The sequence below is a fragment of the Gadus chalcogrammus genome, chromosome 2 (assembly GCF_026213295.1).
Source record: "Gadus chalcogrammus isolate NIFS_2021 chromosome 2, NIFS_Gcha_1.0, whole genome shotgun sequence".
Taxonomy (NCBI): Eukaryota; Metazoa; Chordata; class Actinopteri; order Gadiformes; family Gadidae; genus Gadus; species Gadus chalcogrammus.
In genome coordinates, this window is record NC_079413.1 from 12,202,480 (window position 1) to 12,218,012 (window position 15,533).

At 43.0% G+C, this 15,533-nt stretch overlaps 1 protein-coding gene and 1 long non-coding RNA gene across 2 annotated transcripts; both read left to right on the forward strand.

The window, feature by feature from the left end:
- Window positions 1-1,738: 1,738 nt before the first annotated feature.
- LOC130374679 (uncharacterized) lies at window positions 1,739-6,823 on the forward strand. Its single transcript, XR_008893645.1, has 3 exons — window positions 1,739-3,587; window positions 3,829-3,901; window positions 4,003-6,823. It is a non-coding gene; the product is annotated as an uncharacterized LOC130374679 (long non-coding RNA).
- Window positions 6,824-9,580: 2,757 nt separating this feature from the next.
- LOC130374352 (E3 SUMO-protein ligase ZBED1-like) lies at window positions 9,581-13,840 on the forward strand. The gene is made up of 2 exons (XM_056581074.1): window positions 9,581-12,608; window positions 12,916-13,840. Exons 1-2 carry the CDS (start codon window positions 11,622-11,624, stop codon window positions 13,795-13,797), a joined length of 1,869 nt encoding a protein of 622 aa, XP_056437049.1. The 5' UTR covers window positions 9,581-11,621; the 3' UTR covers window positions 13,798-13,840.
- The last annotated feature ends 1,693 nt before the right edge of the window (window positions 13,841-15,533 follow it).

A 15,533-nucleotide genomic window follows, 5' to 3' on the forward strand; every position in this document is an offset into this window, starting at 1 on the left:
AACGTTGGCACACCGTTGGCATAGCGACGTAACCGCGTCATTTCGGCCGTAGGGCCACAGTTTGACCAACGTGCATTATCCCCGATGGCCACCGTTGGCCAATTGCCAACTTATAACTAAGGTAGCCAAATTGTATTAATTTGCCTTGACCAAATAATTTGAATTTCCTTTTAATTAAACCTAGCAACAAGAGTTTTGAGTTCAAAAACCATTCAAACATCATGGAATTAAACCGGAAAGTGTTAACATTTATTAAATACTTGTAATGATAATAATAATAATAATAATAATAATAATAATAAGAAGAAGAAATTAATTAAAAATGAATTAAAATCCGAGTCGGTGTGCAGGCGGAAGGCGGGTCACTCCAGGCTGCTGCAGTCGTCGTCACTGTCGCTGCTAGTTGTATCATCCAGGATGACCGGTGAAGGACTCGGAGGAGGAAGACTGAACTGCTGGGGACCTGGAATGTAGAAGATCATCGTTAAGCGTACAATTTGGTGACATGGGTAATGTTTGGCTTTCTTGCTTTCTAAATCAAGCTTTTTGTATTAATGCCATTGACTTGAATATTATTCTGTTCAATATCAATGATGAAGCCCTGTGATAGTTTTAGCAGCATTTTCTCTCAACACGTGGCTACTGATTGATGTGCTAACTAGCTTTTTTAATCTCTAGTGCTAGTTAGTGGGAGACTTTCCCACTTCCGTACTAAATTCGTTCAAATTCGCTCATCATTGTTCTAAAATTAAAGAAATAGTGTTGAGCAAAGAAGGCAAGTTTGAGGGGAAAATAACATCCCTGAGACCGACGTCGTACAGTAGCCTAGTTATGCTATTTTGCAACCATGCTTTTGGCGATAACGGGAAACGTGCTTTCTACATTTTATGGTGAAATCCAAACATTACTTACCGATTTTAAGAACTACCAATTGCAAGTGGGGAATGTAAAAAACGTGTGGATAGGATATTGTGTCAATTTGCCTTTTGGGGAGTTTATTTTTTTTGTCATTACGTTTAGAATTGACTTTATGTCTTGTCTTTCCATAAGATGCAAGGAATATGGCTATATGGGCTTATATTAGAGGGCAAATGTTAAAGAAATACAAGTCATATAGTACATGTACCCAGTGGTGTAGTGGTCCCTGGAGAAGTGGGTATACTCTAAATGTTTGCCCTTTTTTTAACGCAGCCCAGAAAAACACCCTTTTTTTAGAAACAGTGATATTTGAGACTACTCTTTTTAGTTTACTTACATTGGCACATAATTTCTGCTGCTTGATCTCAGGGAGGAAGGATTATGAAATGACTAAACAAATACTGGCCCACAGACTAGTGAGAGACAACTATTCCTTATTCCTGGAATGACACTTATTCTCTCACATGGCAAATCAGTAATTTCTTTTGTAAACGGTGTCTTTGAACAGCTGATTCGCAACACATAGCATGGGCCCGAGTGTGCCACTATTATGAAATTAACATGACTTGATCAGGAGCAGTAGGTATTACTGGTCACACAGGCAGCCAGCATGAATGTAAAATATAGATGAGGCAAACATGGTGTTTCAGTAATTTTTTGAACATTTATTTAAATAACATACTACTTATGTAGTATGTTATTTAAATAAATAACATACTAAAGTCATTTCAGTGATACTGCATCCTTATTCATATTTCACCTTAGATTAAACATTAGATTATTTCTCTTCCACAACAATCATCTCGTTAGATATGTATAATATCAATATATATATAAATATCATATGATGATTGTACATCATCATTCAAATTATTCAACAAAACAATATGTAACAAAACAACAATATTTAATTCAATTCAATTCAATTTTTTAAATAAATGCATTTACAACACATCAACTGTGATATGCTCTCTGAGCCCAGTACTGGGTTTCTAACCATGATCATACTACAGTATATTCCAGACAGACTTGCTTTCTGCAGGAGTTTTCACACTGCACTGTCTAGAACGCACAGAAGAGGCAGCCCGATGGCTCTTCAACCAGGTCTCAAACAGCCTCCTCTCCGACGGGGGCGGGGGGCAGAGCGGGCGTCGACGGTAACTGTACCGGTGTACGATCGCTAACATTAACTGCTGAGCTGCTGGCTGATATTGATTCGCGAGGACGTTTGAAATTGTCAAATGAAATTTTTGTTTGGATAGCTCGCTTCATTTTACCGGATTATTATAGAAAATCATTTCAAGTAAACTTGTAAAAGTAAATTTGTCTTTCGCGATATTTACTTCGGCATGACCCGCCTTTCTCTCCCTCCGATTGGCTCATTCGTCGTCATGCCTACAGTTAACCAATCTAATCAGTAAAGGCAGCGAGTATTGGCCAATAAGTTGCAGAGTAGCGTGGGTCATGGCTTCACCGGGTAAAAGTGCGCGATTTCGCTTGCAGATACTACTGAATGGTGCGCATCTGGGGGGGTTTAGAAGTGGGTATACGCAATGCTGACTGAAAAATAAGTGGGTATACGCCGTATACCCGCGTATACCCTGGACTACACCACTGCATGTACCCACCATTGACTCCAAAATGATACTCTACTACAATTGCCTATTGAACCACACGCTGAAGTCCACCTCTAAAACTTTCACATACTTTTCTTAAAGTAGTTTCACCTCCTCTCTTTGTTCTCACATGCCACATGCTCACATCCCACTCAAAATAGTGTTAATTGTACTCTTTGGTCAGTAACATTCTCAGAGTTAAATGTACTTATTGTGTAACCTATTAAGAGCTGTAAAGTTGAAACTGGCCACCTTCAGAATTTACACAGATTTTTGACTCTGTTAGAGTAATTTGATTCTCCATGGTGTTGTAAATAGTCTATCTGGATTTATTTACTAGTAGTATTACTTAAAGGTGCACTAGGATGGTGGATTTCAGGGTCTGGTTCAACAGGAAATCAAACACCTTGAAGAATAACTTTTAAATTCCATGTTAGGTAAAGCTCCATCAAACTGTAAAAGGTTCAGCACATCCCTCTTGCCCCTCAAACGCTTCAAGAGAAAGCTATGTAAGTCTCATTTCCAGTATTTGATGGTTTGCTGTTCATGCATACCTTCATGCACTCTGCTTTCTCTCCTCTTTCTTGCTGCACTTCAGCCAGTTTTTAATAACTGCCTCGCAGTCGCTGGCCGAAATGTTCTGGCTAGCCGATGCACCTAAACAGAGAAAGTGTATTTATTTAGTTTATTTAACATTGATTTATTGAGGAGGAAAGATCCTTTGAGATTAGTAATCCGTTTTTCATGTCCTGGCCAATAATACAAAGGTACAAAGTGCATTACAAGTGTTTAATGACAAGATGCATGCAGTACACTCCATGGTTATTCAAAAGAAATGAATCCATTTCATAATTCATAGCTCAATGAGTGATTTGTTTACATACCTCTTACTGCATTGCACACCTTGTAGGAGGCAAAAGCCAGCTTCTTCCCTCCTCTGCCAAGCCAGTTGAATTTCAGCGCGAAGTGGTTGGTGAGGATGTGGCGAAGGATTCTTCGAACCGCGTCACCAGGATTGCAGCCCCCAAGCGCACTAAGGTGTGCTGCCTGCAGGTAAGAATGGAAAGTAATGTTTTAGAATAACTTATTATGGCTTATAGTCAGCATACCGTTCAAAATGAACATCTTTGGTAATGCGAAAAGTTCATTAAACACCGCACACTGGATATTGTTTTTTTTTCTCTTTATTTTTAGGAGCGAACAACGCGTTTCGCCCAATGCGTCTTCAGGTTCGAACCTGAAAACGCATTGCCTACATTCTCCTTCTTTTACCCCCTTCATCATCTGATGTCAGGGTGCTCCTGGTTTGGGCTTTTTTCAGGTTCATACGCGCTGCATCATAATTGGCTGTTGAAGACAACAATGAAGTGAGTAAAGCTTTTAAAGCCTAAGGGGAGAAAAGTGGTACATCCTACTTTTGTCTGTCTCACCAAAGGTTTTCACCACCTCCACAAAAAACTCTCCCCAGGTCTCATCTGGCATAGCGCTTTGGATGACTGCAACTTTCGTCCACTTGGTGTCTTTATACGGTGGCCAAAAAGACACCTTGCCATCCAAACTTAGCCACGAGCAAGGCACAACCTCCACCTCGTTTGACTCGGTAAAATGCACTACCGCATACATCTAAACAGAAAATAAGTTTTGAAAAAGTTGAACACATTGAATTTAGATAACCGATTTAATTGATTGAAATATGAATAATTTTTAAATTAATTTAGTTGTGGTTGAGTGGAAATGCCACAAGTTTGTTCTTGTATTCTAACGTGACCATCTTAAAGTCAATATCTTTAACGGCAATTGACGTGGTCCCTTCTGCCAGGTTCCCAACCACAGCTGTCCCCAGTGCAGTTGAATCAACAGGGTGGTTGAAAAATGGACGTTGGTCTAAATATTGCCTCGCCACAAAAGACGTACCACCAAGTGTCCTGCTAATTGCCTCTATTTTAAAAGTGGCACCACCACACGAAACTGTGTTGTTCCCATCCTTTGTGGACAGGGTAATTCTATCAGTGGCGTACTGTGTTGTTGAGGGTGAACTTTGGTTATGGGAAGATGGACAGACTGGGTTGATGCTTGATTTTTCCGTTAATCGTTTAACAATTTGTTGTAATGTCTGGTTTGGCTTTCTAATTAGTTTCTTTAATTTATACAAGACATTTTCGAAGGGAAAGGCTGAAATTTGGGGTAGTGGGCCATATTTTCTAACATCACTTGCCAGGTGGATAAAGCTGTGGACGTTATACACCAGAAAGTCCCCATAGATGGCGTGAAAATTCTGAACGAACACTACCAGGAGATTTTCCGCATAGTCACAATAACGGTGATGGAGACGGGGGGAACATAAAATTGTAATTGCTACGTGGAGTAACAGAAAATGTTGATACATGTGTTTTGGTAGTTTTTTTTTTAATGCAATGGTGCCAGTGTATAGTAAAAAAGTCCTAAATTCAGTGGCCTTCCACCGATCAACCTCACGGAGGGACCTTCCCTTGTGTTCAAACTCCTTTTGCAGCCTCTTGCCCAATTTGATTAAGTTCTCTGAAATAATGCAGATGGATTGACTCCCAATGCGGGTTGGAAGGGGCCCTCTCTGCCACAGCCAGATCAACTTTCTCATCACTCCTAGGGACACCAGGTGCATAAAGTCCAGCACAAATTGGGTCACCAAGCCTACATCTAGGTATTGTAATGGACTGTCGCCCTCTTTGTGATGTTCCTGGTTGACTTTTGTGGCAAAACTGTCATCGGTTCTGAGAACCGCATCTGTTTCGGAGTAATTTAGGCGTTGGTTCGCCCATGAGCCCTCTTGCATGCACCTTTCGCAGCCGTAATAGGAATTGTGTGCTTTTATGTTTTTTAGAAATGCCCTTGCCGGTGCATCACAGACAAAACAGGAAATTTCGAATTTAATTTTTTTGGACTGATACTCCAAGCCATCAGATGCAAGCTTCCCCATCTCTGCCATAAAGTCAGAGAGTTACTCGCTTGCATCGGTTGGCTTGGAGTATCCACAATATAAACCAATTAGAAATGGGGATCTAATGGGGTCCTCTTCAATTAGTGCAAGAATTGGCCAAAATTGCTGGCTGCTGCTTTTAAAAAGGGGCAGGCCATCCACATTTATTTGTAGTTTTAGTGTTTGGTTTTTAGCTAAGTCCTGTTCTTGCATTCGGCCCAAGATCCCTTTTGCCACACCAAAATAGTGCATGTTCCCCCCAGCTTTTGGTACTATCTCCGCATAAGTAGGGGTTGACAGGAGAGTGCGGCCGTCTTTTGGCAGTTTGGAATCTGGGAAGTGCTTGCGAAGCACGGAGAGCAGGCTGAAAATGTGGGAAATTTGTGTATTTGTTGTGATTGCCCATTCCTTGAGCTCATGTCTTAAGTCCCTTTGAAAACTGCCCCCCTCCTCTGAATCTGAGCCACTGCTAGAGCTCGACAAATCATTGAACTCCCAGTCATCCTCGCCAGAGGAGGTGCTCTCCTCTGATGCCATTACCCAATCCCCATCTCCGCTTTCAATTGCGTCGTCGTTGTCTATTTCGGTGTAAGCTGGGACACTTGGTGGTGTATCTAATGTGTCTGCGCCAGCGGCCAGGTTAAAGTGAGTGGGCCCGCTAGCATGAAGCGCTGCCAACGCAGCATCCGTTCCTCTTTTAACATGCCTTCGCAGCGACCTCTTTGATAAAATTATTTTACTCTCTGCCATTTTTTGTAATTTTGCTGTCGTAAGAGGTAGGCTATAATTGAATTATTTTGTAGCGGCTAGACGGTAACCCGGCTGGCGGCTAGCTACAGTTGTTAGCGAATTTGTGTACAACATTACGACTAGCTCTTGCAATTTAGCCGGTACTTTGTCAAACGGGTGGGGTTTGCCTTACCTTGGCTAAGTGAACCGGTTTACTTGTTTTGTTTTTTGGTATTGAATGCCGTGTTTACTGGACGATGTGAAGTTGTGGGCATCAAATTTGGTTGTTGGCAGGCAGCTGACGGTTATTTTTTGTTGTTATATGGTCGCAAGCTTTGTTGGCAGGCAGCTGACGGTTATTTTTTGATGTTATATGGTCGCGAGCTTATTGCTGTTATTGTTGCATATCATATCAGTTTGGACCCGTTTCTCTAAAAAGAAAACATGCTACATCAGGGGTCCTGTACTGATGAAGCAATAAAGTAGTGTTATCAGGGTAGCACCAGTGCTATCTTGTACTCATTTCCCTAATATGTGGTTTATCCCCCCCTGGTTTATCTGTCCCTACTCCCCCAATCCCTTAACCTCCCCATCTACCAATACTTTTCAGTTCCCATCGCTCACTTACCTGATCCTCCATCCAAACTCTGATGTTAATCCATGCTGTCCAGTCCATGTGAAGAGCACAGGAAGGCTTGTTGTGTGGTAGAATTGAATGAGTATATTCTATGGTAGACCATGATTATTATTATGGTTTATATATGTTAATGGTAGAAAACACATGCTACTGGAGCCTGGATTCAGAACAGATGGTGGGGCACAGAAATGAGCAGGAAGACGGGGTCAAGCCATGTTGACCTCAGCCTTCAGCCCTATGATTATTTTGACTACAGAGTTAATGCATGCTGGCCTCAGACTGGTGTCCAAAATCACTTTTGTTGACAATATTCTGAGACTGATGATTGATGAAGATTGACGTGGGCGGAAACCCCCATTGGACAAAGGAATTCTTGTATGTATGCATGTATAAGAGAGAAGCTGGAATCGATGTTCGAGCAGTGACTCTGCAGACCCACTCAGGCTGTTGTCGTTGTTGTTTTTCTGCACGATAAAGTCTTTTGTCAATTCTTGCTCCGGACCCCTCGTTTTATTTTACTCTCTCTCTCTTAAATAAGTCTAAGTGTTTTATATCTCGGTTAATCTTCTATACATTGGCGTCGCGACCAGGACTGGAAAGAGACAGCCCAACTGCCGGGCTGCAAGGCGGGGCGCGGACGAATCACACAACCAAGCGCACAAAACTATTCCCGGTAAGTTGGCTTACCACTAATTGAATGGTTGGTTGATCTGTTTTTGCCCCGTCTGAACGCTTGGTGAACGGGTAAAAGTGTCTCTTCAGTCAAACAAACCTAAAGAGAGAGAGAGAGAGAGAGAGACGGGAGCTCCGGAAGAGATTGACGTGCGCGCGCACATAAGCCCTAGGCGCTGTGGTTCTAAGTGACCAAGACGCTGTGTGGCTCCCTATTTTTGATACGAGTTGTTGTTATTTTGAGTTTTGAGGTTTTGGTCAAATAGACCTATTATAAAGTCCTGTGGCTGTATTCTAGAGGATCGAATTAGTGGGAAAGTTCCAATAGGACAGTAACAGGTCCGCAGGTCGATTGAAGTGCCTGTTGGATGTTTGAGAGTATCACAGAGAGTTGAGTTGGAATTCATTGCCGTTGATGAATTCATTTTTATTTTAGAGAGGTTTCCTTGGGATGCCGACTGGTGAATTTTCAATTCTAATCTTGGAGCTGTTGAACTGCAAATCTTGCACCAATTGATGGTGAATTTCTAGTTCTGATTTTGGCATTTTTGAGAAAGGAGGCTTCTCACACTTTTGAATAGATAAGGTTCTTGGTTGGGGTACCGTTTGAGTTGGTATTTTGAGAAGTTTCTTGTCTGTTTTTGATCTGGTCGAGTGTTTATGTATTCAGCCATTGTTTTGGAAGAATAGGCTTGTTGTTTGGAGTACCATCCGACCGTTCATATTTTAATCAAAAGGCCAGTTCCTACGCTCGGTCAACTTTTTATTTGTAATTAATTACAAACAATTCGGAAATTTTTCAATATAAGATAAAGAAATTGTATGAACCGGCTTATTGTCTGTATTTAAGTCGTATTAGGATTAAGTTACCTCGGAGGTTTTTACGACCCGGTTCATTTTTTTTTTTTGTTGATTCTGTCATAAATAAATTAGGCGGACAGAGAATAGTTAATTTGTTTAAAGTAGTTGATAATCATAAATAAATTAGACGGATAGAGAATAGTTAATTTGTTAAAGTACTGAATAAATGTGTAAATCTTCTTTGACATCATCGCGCTGACAAACTGCACGTGCACGAGCAATCACACAGGGGACGAGCAGGAGCCTGCAAAGCAGGGAGGGAGACGAGCGCCGGGGGGGAGTTCACGTTTGTAGCTTAGAGATAATAAAGTATTGAAACTAACTAGTAGAATAAACTCAAATACATTTTATTAATAAATAGTGTACTTCAGAATAGATAAATAAAGTAATAAAGTAATAATTAAAAATGGCACCAACAGCGGTAGAGATTTTGAGTAGAGACCGTCTATTGCTCAAAGTTGAGATGAAAAAGATCTCTGAGAATTGGGAAGAAAGGACAGAAGCAGCAGGTACTATATGGCCCATGGGAGGGACTTTTGATCCAATAATGTATCGGGACATGGAGGTAGTGATAAGGAATTACATAGATAACAGAAGTGGAAAAACGGCGTCAGCAAAGAGGGAGAGGGAAAAGTTAGTACTAGCTTTGTTCTTAGAGGAAGGAGAGAGATGGCGAACATTACAGAGAGTGGCGGGAGAAATAATAGCTAATAACAACAAGGCTCAACCATTGCCTCTGAAGGTTGAGCCACCGCTGCAAAAACTAGTATCATTGCACCCATTGCTAAAAGGCAACGTAGAATCGAAAGGGGAAGTCACACTAGATGAAGGAGATAATAAATGTAACACACAGGGGAGGAGGGGCGCACCCATACACATGGATTGTTATGAGGGGATCAGGAAAGCAAGGGAAGAGTGCAGCAATGCTGACACTAGTTCTAGTGAGAGTGAAGATGAGGACGAAGATGAGACAAGTGGTGATGAGCACAGTAATAAAGATGTGAAAGGTGATAATTAGCGAATTTGCGAAGGGCCTTCTCCTGGAAAGAAAAGGACGAAGTCTCAGAGGAGGCAGACAAAAAAGAGTACTAAACTCAAGGGGGAGGGGTATAGTGGGAGCCCAGCGACAGAGGAGCCTGGCTGCAGTACATCAGTACTAACCCCCACACCACTCGAGTTAGATGAGAAACTAAGGAAATCAACAGGTCCATTTTCAACCGTGGGGTTCACAGGACTTAGAGGGAGTCATTTCTAAACTCCCTAACATAATTAACGGGGCGTCCAAATGGATTAGAACATGTGAGGAGCTCACAGTGGGAAAGCTAATTGCAGTGGGGGACCTGAAAGCTCTGTTGGCAAGAGTGTTGGAGTTATCCAAGATGGAGTTTGTACTGAGGAATGGAGGGTTGGATATACTGGATGGAAAGTATGATGAGACTACACTTGATCATTACAGAGGGGCGATGTGGGCCACACTCAGGAGGGAGTTCCCGGTCCGCATGGATCCTAAAAACATGAGAGGTCTCTCTATTGGTGACACAGAGAACCCTGCATCCTACCTGCAGGCCCAAGTAGACAGATGGCGTATGGAGACGGATGAGGATCCTGAGATTCATCCGGTGTTCTCTGTTTTGTTTAGAAACTCTGTGATAGAGACACTTCCCAGCCAAATCAAAGCCAAGCTAGAGGATGTGGTTGGACTGTTTACATCAGGATCTCATAAAGATTTTAATGACCATTTAGTTCATGCAGTGGATGAATATCGTCAGAATAAACAAAGAATACAGGAACAAAGCAAAGAGGTCCAGAGGAAGCTATATCAGCTTCAGCTGGAAGATCTCACAAGGAAGGAAAGAGATAAGAGACAGGCAGGTGTTTTAGAACCAGCTGCAGTAAATTCGCAAGCCGCCCAGAAGGGCGCACTTCAAAACCAATATCCACGATAGGGATGGGCGATATGGCCTAAAATCCATATTGCGATATACATTGCAACCTATTGCGATAACGATATATATCACGATATATACTGTAAATCATAATAGAACCATTTCAGAACAGTTTACATAGACTCTAAGGAAAGCCAAACTGCTAAATGTATAAAACAAAAGAAGAAAGAAACTTAGTATGTTGTTTTGAGAACATTTATTGTGCACACATACAATTTTGAAATTAACATGAAATTAGTGCAATACATTTTTTGAATAAAGAATACACTTCCAGTATAAGGCACATATATGTCAACTTAAGAACATGTTTAGTTTCAAGTATAAAAGTTTCTTAACAGTAGTGCCATAGACAGTAAAAAGTGCAAAAACCGTGCAGAACGCACCAAATGTAGGTAAAAAAATGAACAGAAAAACTGGTGTCTTCTCAGTTAGAAAAGCAACACAACAACAAATCTTAGGAATGGGAACTCACTGAGATTTTGTGTTTACACCATTTGTCAGTTGTTACAGGTCTAAAGATTATTCGCCAGGAACACAAGCTTGTCCACAGTCTCTGGCTTCAACAGAGACCGATGGCATGTAACTATGTTACCACCAGTGCTAAATGCCCTTTCAGAAGGAGCACTTGTGGCCGGGATTAGGGCTGTCGCAATAATCGCAAAAATGAAATATCGCGATATTTAGAGCACACCGCGGTAGATAATGGGCCACCGCGATCACCGCATATGACCTGGTGCGGGTTGCGCGTTCATGAAACTGACCGTGGAATTCTAGAATGAAACGTGCGTTGCCATGATACCCATTCATTAACGTTCATTACTCTACTTCATTTAAGAATGCTCGATTCTGATTGGCTGGGAGGGGTGCATTAATCCGGCATATTGCCCGCTGACTTGTCGGTTCTACTTGCTGCTGACTGAGCACAACCTTGTGTGGTTGGTTGCTATAGAAACGCGTTACCTACAGTTGAGCTAACGTTATTCACCGTAGTTCTAAAGGGAACTACTTTTCGAGGGAGATGAACTTAAACAGAGCATACATTTAATAAGCATGCAATACGAATAAGAAAAAGGCTAATTATTAAAGTATATGAATTGTTTTATTATGTTGGCCGGCGCGAATAAACGGAATAATCACCTCAAGGCAGGGCAATAAACAGTTTGATATGCCCGGCTCGCGGAAGGTTACCGCCCGAGACGATTGCCCGGCCTCTCTGTGATTATTCCTTACTTCATTTAGTTAGTAGTAACCTGCTCCCGCCAAAGCAAACGTCTAAAAAAAAGTGAATGAATGAAAGAATGGCAGCACTCGTATCAAAAAAAAATTGTACCTCGTCCCTTTGGGAGCATTTCGGCTTTCAGCCAAATGAAAAGGGGGAACCAGCCAATTTAGATGTGGCCATCTGTAAAATCTGCCGCAAATCGGTTCAAGTTAAACGTGGAAATACAACAAATTTAAGGGCTCACCTATCAAGCTACCATCCATCTATTGCGGCGCGGATTGCCACACAGGGTAGCGGAGCAGCTCATGTCGGTGCTAGCCGACAGCTTGGAGTCGCCGAAGCCTTTTCTCGAGTCGGCAAATACAGCAGAGACAGTGACAGACATAAACGCCTAACAGGCGCTGTTACAAGGTATCTAGTTGAGGAGATGGTGCCGTTTTCCACTGTACAGAAACCTTCTTTCAAGTCACTGCTCGAGAAATTTGATAAGCAATATGAGTTGCCAGGAAAAACCTACTTCTCAGAAACTACTGTGCCTAAAATGTACAATTCAGTAAGAGCATCAGTTCAGAGTGAGCTCAGAAGTGTGGACTTTTTCTCTGCCACCACTGACATGTGGTCAAGTGTGAACATGACTCCTTACATGAGTCTTACTGTTCATTACCTGACCACAGACTGGACTCTAAAATCACGCTGCCTCGAAACAGTGTTTATGCCCCTGAATCACACATCTGACAACATCGCAGAGGCTCTACGCAGCGCATTTGATGAGTGGTCCCTGGATGAGAAGAAGCTGGCGTGCGTAACGACAGATAACGGGGCAAACATCGTGGCAGCAGTGAAACAATTGGGCTGGACGTGGCTGAACTGCTTCGGACACAATCTACACTTGGCAGTGACAAACGCAATGGCAAGCGTTAAAGATCGCACATCGCGAGCAATGGGCCAGTGCCATACCTTAGTGGGTGCGTTCTCCCAGAGCTGGCTGAAGAGGAGGGATCTGGCGAAAGCGCAAGCGGAGCTTCAAACCCCGCAGCACGTACTCATAATGGTAAGGCTTTCAGAAGTTATTTTTAATTGTAACCCACTGTAAGTCCACTTAATAACACAATTGGCCTATCATTGAGCCTCCATATTATGATTTGTCAAAATAAACACCTAGTTGACGCACTTGCAGCCGACAGGCTATTTTCCCGTCTTGCTGTGATTATTTGCTTTTTGAGATGCTGAAAAAATATTTTTCGTTTAGAAAAAAATACACTGAAACGAAATATAATGGTAAATGTTGACTTTTATTTAGAAATAATAATAAGCTGGTGTTATTTCAGTTCAAAAATTATATTAATCCGTCCATGCAGGACTGTCCAACAAGATGGGGCTCCAAACAAAAAATGGTGGACCGAGTCTTGGAGCAAATCCCCGCCATAAAACGAGTTTTGGATGATCGGCGGCATCAGCATCTCATCCCCAGCTGGCAGGACATTGCCGTTTTGGAGTCGGTGAACGCGGCGTTAAAGCCAGCGGCTGATTTTACGGATCTGCTGTCTGGCGAGAACTACGTCACGGTCTCATCAATTAAACCTGTCCTGAAACTCCTCACGGAAGATGTCTTAAAACCATCAGACGAGGACACCACTCTGACCTCAGACATCAAGCGGAAGATGTGCAGTGTTCTCGAGGAGAAGTACAGACCAGCTGCTCTACAAGCAACTTTGGCAAAGTCCTGCTTGCTGGACCCAAGATATCGGGGCAACAATTTTGATGAGTATGCGGAGGAGGAGACAAAGTGCGCGCTGATCAATGAAATGTTGGACACGGAAGACAGAGAGAGCGGTGCCAGTGCGTCAGCTGCTGACCAGCCAGAGTCCTTGGTGCAGACAGCGGTGCCACCACCCACCAAAAAAAGAACGCTCGGAGACCTGCTGAAGTCACGGACAAGCACGTCTGCAACCGTCCCGAAGAGAGCCAGAGCCGACCTGGAGCTCACTCGCTACCTGCAGGAGGAACCCATCGACTCTAATGACAACCCCCTGGCATGGTGGTGCAACAACCAGGAGAGATTTCCCTTGCTCTCCAAAGTGGCACGCAAGTACATGTGTATTTGCGCAACAAGCACACCATCCGAGAGGGTTTTCAGTGTCGCTGGAAATGTTGTCACCCCTCTCAGATCCTGTCTCAAACCGCATAAGGTTAACATGCTGGTTTTCCTTGCTCGTAACAAGGACATGACCGAGTTATAAATCATCGCGTGTGTGTGTGTGTGTGTGTGTGTGTGTGTGTGTGTGTGTGTGTGTGTGTGTGTGTGTGTGTGTGTGTGTGTGTGTGTGTGTGAGTGAAATTGTAGTGCCTGGTTTCTCTTATTTTGTATAGGCTACTTAATTTTTTACTTTATTTATTATTTATTTTATTTTATGCATTTAAACGTTCAGCCTTCTCCTGAATTTAGTTTTTAAGTTCAATCAGGAGAAACAACTTGCATCTGTGCCGTTACCGCCCTTTGATCTGCATTCAATAAATAAGAAGTGTTATAAAATTGCCTCGTCTTTTTTTTAATAACCTTTTTTAAATTAAGCAATAAGCCCCAAGAGGCCGTGCTTTGCGGGGATTTTTTTTTGTGCAATATTATCGCATACCGCGATATTGCGCCCCCTGTCTTCACCGCGGTGAAAATTCCTCAACCGTGACAGCCCTAGCCGGGATACAGAGATATTTCTGGGCTAGTCTTGCCAACCTCGGAAAATTAGTTTGGTACAGCCGCCACCAGTCCAGTGGGTCAGTCTCTCCATCAACCTGCATTGTCTGCAGGTAACTTTTAAGCTCCACTTCGATGGCCTTTCTGTCAGCGAGAGCGGCTGTGCCATCGGAGGCCTTTTTGAAAGAGCTTCCCAGGCTCCGTTTCACCCTCTTGGCTTGCCTCTCAACAGGTACATCAGCAGCTTCAGCACCGTCAGCTGCAACTTCTGTGTTTGTGTGTGGCTCTGTGACCATCGGAGCTTGCACCTCCAACAGTGACAGAATTTCTGCCACCGCTCTGGTCTTCATGAACTCCTGGCGGTCATCAGCTATATATGTATCTTTGAACCGTGGGTCGACCAAGGAGGCCATATCCAGAAGGTCAACCGTTTCTGGGTCCGAGTACTTCTCGTTGAGGTACTCCAGGATGATTTTTTTCATGTCCTTGGTCAGCTCAGTGTCATCATCAGCTGCAGCAAGAACAGTGTTGTTAAAAAGATGGAGAACAGGTTTGATGTAGGACACACTGACATACTGTTCCCCAGACAGCGCGTCTGTGAATTCCAGCAGTGGGCCGAGGGTCTTGCTTACAGATTCCAAGACATCTGTATCTTGCCAAGTGGGTACCAGGTGCCTGGTTTTCCTGTTTGCCCTCAGTACCTGTGATAGGGCCTTCTCTTGTTCAAGCACCCTCTGGATCATCATCTGGCGTGAACCCCACCTTGTTGGTGTTTCTGTGATGAGTCGATGAAAGGGAAGATTGTGCTCTGCCTGGGCTTTCTTCAACTCTTTTCTTCTATTCCAAGAGTGTGAAAAGGAACTCACAATCTTCTTGCACAGGGATACCGCACGGTCGATTCGGGGGTCTTTCACGCTTTTTTCTGTTGACAAATTTGTAAGATATTATTAGTTAATTTAATCTATAATCTTGAAATCCACACACACACACACACACACACACACACACACACACACACACACACACACACACACACACACACACACACACACACACACACACACACACAGGGCTCCAGACTAACTTTTTCCTTGAATTTTTAATTTGGGTGCACTAGCACGTATTTATGGTGCACCCAAGTTTTGAGTTGTTGAGGGGGGGGGGGGGGGGGGGGGGGTTGGACCGTGCCTGCCTTGCGCTGAGTTGTTGACGGAGGGGGGGGGGGCAACCCGGGCAGCTGCACCGGTTGCACGGTCGATATTTACGCCACTGATTAATAATATT